The 12,585-nt window shown below is 40.0% G+C and overlaps 1 protein-coding gene across 1 annotated transcript in view; it reads right to left on the bottom strand.

Annotated features, from left to right (window-relative positions):
• The window catches only part of SLIT3 (slit guidance ligand 3), a 519,985-nt gene that overhangs the window by 51,940 nt on the left and 455,460 nt on the right, over window positions 1–12,585 (bottom strand). Inside the window, exon 27 of the mRNA XM_074156582.1 lies at window positions 6,083–6,180. Within this exon, the coding sequence (XP_074012683.1) occupies window positions 6,083–6,180 (98 nt within the window). The remainder of the gene's footprint in view (window positions 1–6,082; window positions 6,181–12,585) is intronic.

The raw sequence follows: 12,585 nt of genomic DNA, 5'->3' as shown, positions 1-12,585 counted from the left end.
TAACCCTAGCCCTGAATGGAAGTAAGCAACTCCAGGGCAGGAGAGTAAACACTCATCGCAATATTCAAATCCTTGGCTTCTCTGCTAATGATTTTGTGATTATGTGGATACTTGCCTACTGAGGACTGCACAATGACATGGCGACTTGGCAGCTTGTAGATAGCTCGCTCTCTTTAAAGAACAACGGCTTGAATTGAGTTTACAGACATGAACATTTTCTTCTCATTACCACTTTGTCACTTGTCCAAACAAGAAATGTTTGGAAATGACTGCTTTTACAAGTGCAGTAAGGTTCCAGTACTTCTACAGCTCCTCCAGCATCTATTTGTAGAAGAGCTGATGATGTCTAGATAATTCAACTAAAACACAAACAAACAATGGCAGAGCTAGGAATGGTTCTGTGAGGATGTGGACACTATTGAAGAATAATTGCACTAAATATTTTTTCTCACAAGACTGTGATGTATGGTCCCTAGAGGGAGTGTAAGAAACTAAGTAGCTGAAGAATGACTTTCATTTTTTTTCAATCTCAGTTTCCTCTCTGGACCTAGAAGTTATGGTTGCTAAGAGAACCTTTATATTTTAAACTAGCTGTAAGTGATGAAGACGTGAACGCCACAGTTTCCTAAAAGAGAGTCTAAAAACATGTGTTAAGTGCTCCAGTCACTTCAGTGGCTTTTAAGAAGCCAGCAATGATACTTGGAGTTGTCAGTATTGCCGTTCACTAGTCACAGAAAGCATGTGTGTGGAAGGGAAGTTGTGTTTTTTCAAATTCCAGTCCAAGCTACACATTCACTCAGCTGTTCATTTCCTTTCCCATGCAAGTTCTGGTGGCAGAAAAAGGAACTGAACAACTCTAAAGTACTACTGATTGATGAGGATGAAAACCAGAAAGCACCACAGCAGTCACACTAATTGCCATCCACTTCTTTCTGAAACCAAGAGAATTTCCAATATGGAGGTAGCCGCAAGCTACTTTTTTTCAGCTCAGACAGACAAAGTGGACACGGGGTGGTTTTCCTGCTGTATGTAGTCTCATGGGGTTGAGACAGTGAATGCCCTGGAGAAATACGAGATCTTCAGAATCTGTGAAGAAAACTGCAGCACTTTTGGGCCAGTTGCTCTCAGCATGACATCTGCTTCTCCAGCTCTTGTGTGCCACAGACTGAGCAGAGTGCAGAGACTTTCAAGGGAGGGATGGTGCAGAGCTTTGTATCCACCTTCAGTAGGTCCTAGGTTGGACCCTGAGGATAAGGTTACATTCTTAATGACATAGGCAACCTCAGAAACTAAGGAAATAGCAAAGAGGAAGAAAAAAGGGTAGGGAATGTGTCTTGAGCTACCACAACAGTATGATCTTCTAGGTGGGTACAGTATATAACACATGCTAACAGTCATCTTCACTCAGTTCTGCAGGGACCATTCACAGGTCATGAAAGTTAGAAAACCTTCACCATGAATAACCAAAACCAAACTGCTCAAATAAATCCAATTTAGGACACAATAAATCAATAAGAAATAGTTTCTTTTCCTGTCTCAAGCTCATTATTGCTAATAAAATATGTCCTCTTGCTGACCCTGCAATGATCCAGGGGATCACAGGAGGCAGATAAGAAAGACGGACTGGCACACGATCTTTTGTGGCAATGCAAGTGTCAGGGAGGGGGTTAAAGACATCTAATTTAATACAGTGGCACATTCATCATGTCTCCCTTTTTGATTACAAAACCCCATTTTCAGGGGCTTATAACTCAGCCATAAAAATATGTTCCAGGCTGCAACTTGGCATCCAAGGTCTCAGTTTGGGAGCACAATTTTTTCTCTCCATTTAAAGAAAAGCAACAAGAGTGGCTTTGTGCTGGTTATTTTTATGTGAAAATAACACCATTTTCCTTCCACAAAAGGATTGGGACAGCTTGGATGTATGCAATTAAAAATGACATTATTAAATACTATCACAGTAATGGTTCAACTCAGTAGAGTTACCATTAGTAACAATACATATGGGATTGTTAACATACAATTGCTTAGTATTAGGACACATTCCATACTGAAGGAAATATCAGCATAATTGATGACATTTGGCTCCTGGTCCCTATGTATTATAGGGAGTCTTTACATTATTGCTTACGTATGATTCTTTATTTTGATTTGCATTCAAATGTGCTAAATATGAGGACCGAAATGAAATGATAAAACATACAATTTGGGACCCGGATTGAACCAGTTGTTGAAAGAGTTGCAGTTTGGGACTGTTTGTATGTATTTTCCCAGAAAAAGCTTAGAAGAAAAATGAAGTTTGCAGAGTGACTGGAAGGTCATCAAACTTGGGTTCCAGCTGACCGAGAGAGAAAATTAATTCCAGAGACAACGATGAAAACTTTGTACTGACTAAATAGCGAAGCAGTGGGAGACAGTATTTCATCTGGACCTCGGAAACAATGGAGCCGTACAGGAAAGAGCTATTTTCTAAGATGCTGTGATTGCATAAAGGTCGAAACTCCCTATTCCCCCAGTTTAGGGATTTTCTGTTAGTGTTGTGCTTTCCTAAAAATAAAGATCCAAATAAAACCCCAAACCATCATTATCCTTTATAAAGGTGCAAGGGAACACAGAACTTAATGACAACATTTTGGGGGTAAACGTTTGGAGACAAAGTATACTGATGATTTTAGAAGTTTATTACATTCAAATTTTTTTCCCCAAAAATTCTAATGAAAGCATCTGCTTATTAACATAGGCATACATACAGTGTATCACATTTCAAAAAATCAGCTTTTACATAGAGATAGTAATTCTTTCAGGAATGTTACAGGTTTTTGGTAAAGGAGCTTTTTACAGCTACATCCCAATGGAGTAGCCTGTAAGTCTGGAAGTGCAACGTTTTTCCTTGAACTAGGCAGAATTAACACTAGGGAGTTAATGAGTTCCAGGATTTTACATTTATGAGGGAACTTAAAGTTTGTTGAAAATGCTAAAGAAAATGCTCAGGAAAACAGAGGGTTTTTTTAATGGAGAAAAGTTAAAATAACCCAGGAACTTTGTTTCCCAACACCATAGGTTATCAAAGATCAGCTGGGTGCCTGTGGCTAACTGAAGCAGGGCTGACTGCTCTGCCTCCTTTGTCAATGTCTCACTTACAGACATGCTAAATGACCAGGACGTGTCTGATTGACCATTTTATTCTATCAGTCTCAATAAGCACATTTGTGGCAACCTTTTGTCAAAGAAGACATAGATTAGATTAGAATGAGCCACTCAAAGGGCGGAAGAATTTAATGTTTCTAATCCCCTGGGCCGCACAATGCCACTTAACTATTCTTCAATACAAAAGTCATCCCCACCTGAAAAAAGAGAATGTGAAAATTACTCAGAATTGAAAAAGTGCAAGAATAAAAGATGCCAAGGGGGACTGAAGAACTCCAGCTGAACCTTTGCCCTTTGGTTGCCCCACCAGGACTTACTATTACAACAAATCTGAGCGGCTCAGTCCCCCACTGCTGCGAGCCCTTGTGGGTACCAGGCACAGCGGGCGAGTCAGGCTGGAATCTCAGTCATAACTATGAATTTCCTGCCTTTGCCTGGGGAACATCACCACCTTAGCATTATTTAAAAGGTAATTTTCTTGTCTAAGGCTACAGAAACTTGAGAGTTAAACTGCTTGGCATTTCATAGGGAGAGAGCTTTGGCTTAAGTTTCCTTTTTACAAGAGTAAAGATTTGACAAGTTTGGCAGCAGAGCTTGTGTATGAATATATTTCCCCAGGGAAGAGAATATACAGAAGATATAATTTCTTTTACAGGCCACACAACAGAAAAATCCAAGGAGGCCTCTCATGAAAATGTTTTTGACATCCACTTCCTCACAGCATATAATCTAAGGCAACGTTTTCCCATCTTGATGAATACAATTTATATGCATGTAACTCTGACTGCTGCCATCCACTGGAGAGGAGATTTCCTACCAAGAAAACCCAGGCCAACCAAATTCAATTTCAAAATGTTTCTTTATCTTCCTCTTCACTGGCTGTTCCATCCCCACCCCACATGCTCCGAGACGTGCTAAAGCCCCACGCTCCGGTTCTCCAGAGTAGCTAAGGCTATGGACTGACTGAATTAAAAACATGGAGAGAGAAAACAGAGCAATTCATAAGCTGAACATTCAATTTTATGAAGCAAGATTTTGATGAGATATGGTTTCATGTGCCTTTTATTAGACCAACTGAAACCATATAAATAACTATAAAAGCAGAAATCTTCCCTAAAAAGCCTCGTATGTTGTCAAGCAACAAAACCACCCCTGCAGTTTTGTAAAGGATCTCAAAAACTATGTTCATTTGGAACTGAAGCAAAACCTCTGAAATTGTCAAATTCTTCATGAGAAAAATTCAGCAGTAGCTTTTATTTCTGGTCATTCAAAACTTTTTACTTTCTACCATAGAAAAAAACTAAAATGCTAAAGAAAAACCTGATCCAAAATATAAACTGAAGCCTTTCATTCCAGTATTATGGATATTATAAAATGTTTTGCTGGCACATTTTTAACATCAGCTACATTTTTGAAAAATAAGTACTGAGGGACAGAAAACAGATATTCTAATATGGTACAAATTTGCTTTGGCACAAGCTGGAAAAAACTGTCTAAGCAGCATTACATGAGGGTGACCAGAAGGGAACGCAAACTGAAGACCACCTGACAGTGTCCCTTCATCCCCATCAACCTGCCCTTTTCCACTGTAATATCATCAACATCCTTCTCTGTCCAGCATGTGCTGGATCTCTTTCTCTAAGAGGAGAATTCTTGAGGGTAGGCAGGCACAGAGACAGAGAGAAGCTTTGGGGCATTTCTTCCATTTTCTGCTTCCCTGCTCATCCCACCCACAGGGCAAAATGGAAGCTCTTCGGGGCCTCGTTCCCAAAGAAATGAGGGATTCGGGGAGTCAAAAAGAAGCCACAATGCTTTGCTGGAAATACAAAAGGCATCCTACCATTAGTAGGGCAACAGGAGTGGGGTACTAACCTCCCACTGCACCTAAAGTCCTGTCACTCACCCAAAACTTTCACCTGGCCCTTTCTATTTTGAAAAAAATCCTATTTTCTGACATGAGGTGATATGGGTTTGCTGACTTGGTTAACAAACAGTTAACCTCAGCTGGAAGAGTCTTCATCACAGCTGAAACCAAACTGGAATCACACTGCTTACACCGTCTATACACCTTGCAATTCAGTGTCTCCCTCCAGCTGTCACCAATAGGAAGCTATATATAGAAGACGACAAAGCAGCAGCCTCAGTAACGTATAAAATCTTTTAGAAGTGAGGCTTTCATATCTGCAATTGAAACAATGGCTTGCTGCACTTTTGTACCTATTTTGTGCAAGAAATAGCATAAATACCGAGGACCCAATCTATGAAAATTTCAGCAATTCTTTTCTAAAAAAATATTTTTTATCAACTTTTATTACAACTAGTGACTAAAGCCTCAAACCTGTATTTTCTTAGCTGTAAAGTAGTGTCTGCAACAGCACAAATCTCCCAGTTACCTCATGGAAATTTCTGGACTTCTCTTGGACTATTTCCACCTATGCTATGTCTTACGTGGGAAACCTGAAATCCATAATGTTCAGCTGTAAAGGTTATTCTCTTACAGGCACAATGCTCAAGATCTGGCAATCTCTCCATGTTTTTTAATTGTTTCTTTAAAGCCTGTTTGTCTACAAGATTCTGCAGCATGAAAACATTTTGCATCTGGTTGTCAAGCAACAGATGCTTACTATACAAATACAAAAAAGGGTATATGCGAGTTTGAAATGCCCCAAAGAAAATTAGCATACAGATAACACAACGCAGATCAGGGAGACCACTCAAAATAGCTCTTAAGAGTATATTTCAGTATGAGAAAGTTAAGGCAGTCGTTTTCAGAGGAAACAATATGTCACCAGTGAAACCAGATTCATTTTTTTTGTTGGGCAAATAGAAGCATCCCATGCAGCAGCTTTTATAAGTAGCCATTATAGTTCATTAATGCAAAGTAGAAACACATTTAATTTTATCATCTCATTTTAAATGAACTTTGTGCTACTACCTGAATCCATCTTTATTTGCCTCGGTGAGGTGGCAGGTCCCTCCATTCTGACATGGATTTTGAATGCAAGAATTAATGGGCACGCTGCAGTCTCGACCCTATTTGGGAGAATTCAAAAGAAACAAGGTTAGTAAGACTCATGTCATCTGAATCAACGCCTCCTGCTCCATCACCCTCCATGTGGCACTATTTAGAGGAGGTCTGTGGTCTTCAGACCCATCACATCACCTAATGTACTTTATTGATGGTCAGCTATATTCATTACTTAAAAGAGAATTTGGCAGGGATGTTCTGATCAATGGAACTGGTGGGTATCTTGGAATCATTTCAGTTTCAGGATTTTAGTTAACTCTTTCTTTTGACTGTTTTAAGGAAACAGCTGGTTTCATCATTACTCTAACATGCTTTAATCTCTAATGCAAGTTACAATGAAAAGAATTAATCCAGACCAAAGGTAAGCAGAAGGCCACACACAGTCAGCACGAGACCACATGGAGTCAGCACTCATTCAACCGCATTCACCGAGCACTCAGTTAAACTCTGCAACAGTACACCATACTCATTACTGCCCATCGTCAAAACCTAAGGGGGGAAATTCATTTTTATTGTGGGAGCTGAGTTTAAATTTCTGTACAGAACACACCGAATCCTGTTTGAGATATCATCGTTCACTAAAGTTCCCTTCTTAAAAACTGCCCTAAAATATACATTAGTTCCAACTGAACTTCACTAGCTTGAACAACCTTCGCTGTTATCAACTGAATTTTATTGGCTCTTCAAGACATAGACATATTTCTCTGAACATTATAGTCTGATGATTAGAACAAGGTATTTGTAAAATTGGCCAATACATCAAAAAGTTTGGTCTTGCTTTTCAATTACTCACACAGTAGGATGGAATAAAGACACATGAAAGCCTCAATACTCAAGGGATCTGTACAATCACAAGAAGTTCAAGAGATCTTTCTACTCTTTCTACTGAAGTTCCCGTTAGCAGTGGCCCTCTGCCAGCTCATCTACTGGAAAGCTGATACACAACTGCAATCAAGATGAGAAAAATAACTCAGGAAATACATTAATTCAGTCAAGGTTGCTGGGGTGGGGTTTTTTTGCCTTGGTTTAAAACCCATTATTTACCTTTTATTTTAGAGGAATAACAATGCTATATCTATTTGTAAGTTTCTAAAGGAAGAGGGCAGATGCCGGCCCGTGACATTGGTCCGTAACAGCTCTAACTTTTGTGTATTAGTATTAAACATTACCTTACCACCGCCAGCTTTCCTTGCTGACAACGCCCATCAGAAGTCACTCCCTTCTCCACTGAATTTGCAACAGCTTCCAACCCTTTTCAGACTTTACATACCTGGTGTGATGTACTGGAATGGGGGACACTCAGATAGTTCCTATAGTCTCATTTTTTTTTTATGATGGCCACGTCAAAATGAAGCATCTTGATGCTTCAGCCATATACTGCACATGAGAGCATCAACTGTTTTTTTCCAGCTCGCTTTGAGACTTTGCTCTTCTCACTTAAGATATACCATTACATTAGAATTAAGAATGGACTTTGAGAAGCCTGACACTGTACTTGCCAGATACCTGATGATGACCTGCTTGCCTGAGGATGAATACAGTGGGGTTAGAAAAGGCATAGAAAAGGACTACCAAAATGTTCAAGGAGATGGAGCAACTACTTTAGAAGAAGATACTATAAAGACTAGGACTCTTCAGTCTGGAGAAAAGAGAACTGATGGGGCTGATGTGATTGAGGTTTACAAAATGATGGAGGTGGTGAATACACAGTTTGTCACATACTAAATCTCTCAGCAGTGGAGGGACACCTACTGACGTTAGAAGATGAGCTTAATACAGACACAAAAAGAAAATACTTCTTCCAAAGTATGAGCTTCTGGGATGTTTGTGCCACAGGAGGTTTTGAAGTCAATAGTATAAAAGCCATCAGACAAATTCACATGCAATAGATACAAACCGGATATGACATCCCTAAATGGATGAGGGTGGGTGCTGGGAGAACTGGAGAGAAGTGGTGGCCAGGCTTGTGTACTCTCCTCAAACTGCTGTGCCCATGAGAGACAGAACACTGCAGTAAATGCACAACAGACCCACTACGGCATTTCTCATGTTCTTCTGTCAAAGCTGTTTGAAAGGTTTATTTGGATCTCAACAAGGAAAACATTCCATGCCTTTTCTTCAAAAGAACCTAGCTGCTCCCTGAACCAAGAGTACATGTTTTTTTACGTTATAAGGGAGGAGATCTCTCACGAAAACCACACCATGATGTTTTGATCAGTTTGTCTATAGCTGCATATCTGTTTGAGAAATCTTGCTCTTGAGCGAAGAACAAACAGGCTGGTCACATCTGTCTAACCTTTGTTCATCTTTGCCCACCTCTCTCTCTTACACCCTACATTGATCACAAGTTCATGCTCAGCTCCTGACCGCTGTGCCCATTTCCAGCAATGTGTCCAGCTGGGAGGTGACAAGCCAGCAGGTGAAGGACTGTGAAAGCTCAAGCTCCGTTCATATTTTAAGTACCATATAAATAGTAGTAGCAATCTTAATTTCTCTCTGGTATGCTTATATTGAAATTGGTGCACCCTCAATTAAGCCTAACCAAGGCATTAAAAAAACCCAACAGCTTATTAGTGTGAACTTTTCTACAGAGTTGATTTGATCTGGTCTGCCCACTCCTGGCGCCAGGCTCTCCCATTCACGTGTTATACAGTTCAGTCTTCCAAACGCTGCTGAAACCTTCAGTATTTTGTCAGGCAGGACATACTGCCATCATACTGTGAGAAGAACTGAGACACACAGTAATTACCCTTTTTTCCAGCGCCACAGAGGAGCCATGTTACAGAAATGGGAGCCAAAGCTCTATTTCTTAAGGCTCTGTCCCCAGCACTCCCCAGAGAGAGGAGAAGCAGCTTCGCATTTTAAAATTTGTGCAAACACAAGGAAACAGGGACATCCTTTTCCTTGGTTGAATCAGAAGAGAAACATTTCCCAAGAAGAGCAGAAAGACCTGGCCAACCCCCTGCCTCACTGCGAGCTCATTCTCTCAGCACAGCAGTGCAGGCAGCATGAGAAGACCTCACCCAAGGCCTGGCAGAGAGGGTGTCTGCTTCATCCGTGCTGCACTTGCCAAACAGCCTGTCCTTCTCCATTTGAAATCCCGAGCCCCCAAATGTCTCGGGGAAGAACTGGGAACATGCCGAGGGAAGCTCACGCAGGTTTTATTTTGGCACCATGTGGTCGGCAGCACTTCACGGATGCGAGCCATGCAGCATTTACCCTAATCCGCTGCCACCCTTCTGCAACACGGCCTGTGTTTGTCCATCTGTGTTTACCGCATTATCCTAGTGAAGCTGGAAGGCGCCATTTTTTATATTTCTAAGATCACAAATACTTTTCCCGTGTCCCTGAAGAATCAGCTATTTTATAGATACTTCACAAACATCAGTTATTTCTGTTTCATATGAACCCTTTATCCCTGTATCACTATAATATTAAACCCTTTGCAGTTAAGCACAGCAAGAAGCAAAGCAGAAACCACGGCATCTGTTTTTCTAAAGGTTTTTGTCACAGTTGAACACCGTGTAAAACAGTCCCATCACTTCTGCTGTAATTACTCAGATTATTTTGAATGTTCTTGTAAAAATTTAATAAAGAGAAATGTTAAAATGAGAGCAAGACATTTTCAGTCTCTCTCATTGGCACATGAAATTTCTCATGACTTCGTCTCAGCTCTTATTTCTGTACTGAACATGGCTGAATTATTGGCTTCTTGGGCCTCAGGCACCATGGAAACTGATTACTATGTGCTGCTGAATCAGACTTAATTACAACACTAAGTTGCTATGTGGCTTTAGGAAAATTAGAGTCTCCCTGACTCAGTTTACTCGTTATAATAAATGGGCAAACAGCACTTAATCCTTCTCTGAGGACTATCTTCTCTGAGTTGACTTTATCAATAGCACATTGAGAGCCCACAAAACAACTACAATTCCCCTAACACAGAAGACTATGAAAGGCAAAGAATTCTGAGAGAAGCTGCAGAAAATATTGGTACTAATAAATCTACAGCAAAGCAGGTTTTATTTCTGTCTCAGACTGTCACTACCCAGAAAAGCCTAAAAGACATTCTGGAAACATCTTTCAAAAGAATAATACAATTCTCTAGTCTCAATTTACAGTAAGAATCTTCTTCCTGGAAAAATGGAATTGCTGTCAAGCACCACTAAAACTAATTTATCTGTGAGTTGGGAAAAACCTCTTGGAATTACATTCCCTGAAAATCACTACAAAGGAGAATATTGTACATTTGCTTCAAGACTAAAGAGCCTTTTAATGAAGTCCGAATCAGAAAAAGAGGTGCAGACTTTGTCTCAAGGGCAGGCAAGAAGATCTGACTACCTTGGCAATTCACAGAAAGAGGATGAAGGTCCCACTGCATGCAATATTTTCTTCCTAGAGCTTTTTTAAGCTGCAATAATTTTTTGTCTAGCCTGATAGGAAAGCAACAGATCCAAAACACTTTCATATAATTTATCTCATTTTCTGTAGGAGAGGAAAGGATTAGGTGTTGAAAAATAAAATTTCTGCAACTAATCAGAAGACATATATGTCCAGAGTCCAGCTGCCTTTTTAAATCTGAAATACCTCAGCTGGTCCAGATTTTGTCTGGGCTGCTCCAGCTCAACATTTCAGTAAATGAGAACAGAAACGATCCACCACACTTAGAAAGTGTCAATTCTTCATTTCATACTCAACAGTAATTAACCACACTGGGCATTAGTGTATATACAAGCTGTTCCTCAGTCAGACTGTGCCAAATTCTAGCCTTTATAAGTGTCCAATACTGGAAAACATTACATCATGATTAGTAGAACACCCAAGAACAAGTAGCAAAAACTAATAGGGACCTCAGCAGGAAGAACAAAGGATAATACGATAAAAAACTACTCATTTGCTCTGACACTGTTTCAACCACTACCATGATTTTTTTTTTTAAATTAATTTTCACAAATGAGTATTGTCTATGGAGACTGAGAGCTTCATTCAAGACTGCATGGCAGAGATTTGACCTCTGTCCATTTTAATGTGATCTTTCACCCGTTTCTAACAGCAGCGGGCACAGATAAGAGGTGGCAGCAGGGAGCTCACCACAGGCACAAGGTAGAAACCTCCCAGTGCAGAAAACTATCCCTGCTGACCGCAGCAGAAACACGATCCAGCCAGCGATGAAGACACCTGCGGACAGGCAGAAGTCTATCCAACTTCAATGGTTTGTGAATAGAGAGACCTCCTTCCAGGCAATTACAGCCTTGTTCAATGACTCCAGTGTTTTAAAGCATGCTGGAAAAATGTGCCATACAAAAGAAATACCAAAGTTTGAGTTGTTAACAGTATACAATGTGTTCATAACAAATTTTATTTAGATGGTATATGTAGAGAACAGATGGTAGCATTCGTGTGTTTAGTAAAAATACTAGATGAAGACAAATATAGTTGATAAAGACTTTAAATTAAGAACTAGGAAATTTTCATAAACAACTTAATTATCAAGCTCTAAACACAGCTGAGGCTTTTAGGGAAATCAGACAAAATTACCTGCTACAAAGATACTGTATTGCAAACCTAGTCCTTTTACAACAGTGGACGTAAAGCATCCACACCCATCTCCCAGTCTCACAAACGTTAATACACTGGTCTTATGGGTCTCCTGGTCAGAAGTTAGTAAGCAATCATGACATTAAGGGAAAAGGCTAAGAAAACCTTCCATTTCATGGAAAACTCACAGAAAGATAAACCAAGAAGTACACTGTGATCTCCCCGTGTGTATTCAGGAATGTTACTCAGACTTACAAATATCTGCCAGCTTTAAAATTTTAACCTCCTAATGTTGTGAAATTGAGAAAAAAATGGACACTTACAGCCACTATGTATAGCTTTGCTCTGCTTCCACAGAGCTTGGGAAGTATTTTATTAAACACAATATTCTGAACAATTCTGACATAAGCTGATTGTTTTGAGTGTTAAAACCCCATCTGCATGTGCCAGCGGGACTCATTCATCTCTTCAGACCTGCAAGGGTCCAGTAGCAGAGTGAAGGGCTAAATGTGGTGTGCAAACAAGTCATGATTCTTGATGAACAGAAGCACAGACAGAGAATTCAGTTTAAACTCTTGAATGGACTTTTTACTTGAGTTTTGCTTCTTGCATGCTTAGTAAAGTGAGAACTATGATCAAAGGTTTTCCTGAAGTTGTCATACAGCTATCCAATAAGGTATAAACTGATGCTACAGTCTTTTACCTAGTGGCATCATTACCAGTGTCTTCTTTCACCATTTGAAGTCTTTATGCCCCTGTCATAAATAGTCACAATTGGAGAGTAAATTGAAATATTCCCTGGGCAGGAAGGGAAAGAAACGTCTCACAAACTTTTATCACAACCCTCAATTCCACTAGAAATTAAGCAAGGA

This window comes from Numenius arquata, chromosome 11, assembly GCF_964106895.1.
Source record: "Numenius arquata chromosome 11, bNumArq3.hap1.1, whole genome shotgun sequence".
Lineage (NCBI taxonomy): Eukaryota > Metazoa > Chordata > Aves > Charadriiformes > Scolopacidae > Numenius > Numenius arquata.
The sequence above is the reverse complement of the archived record's forward strand: the minus strand, read 5'-3'. Positions and strand labels throughout refer to the sequence as shown.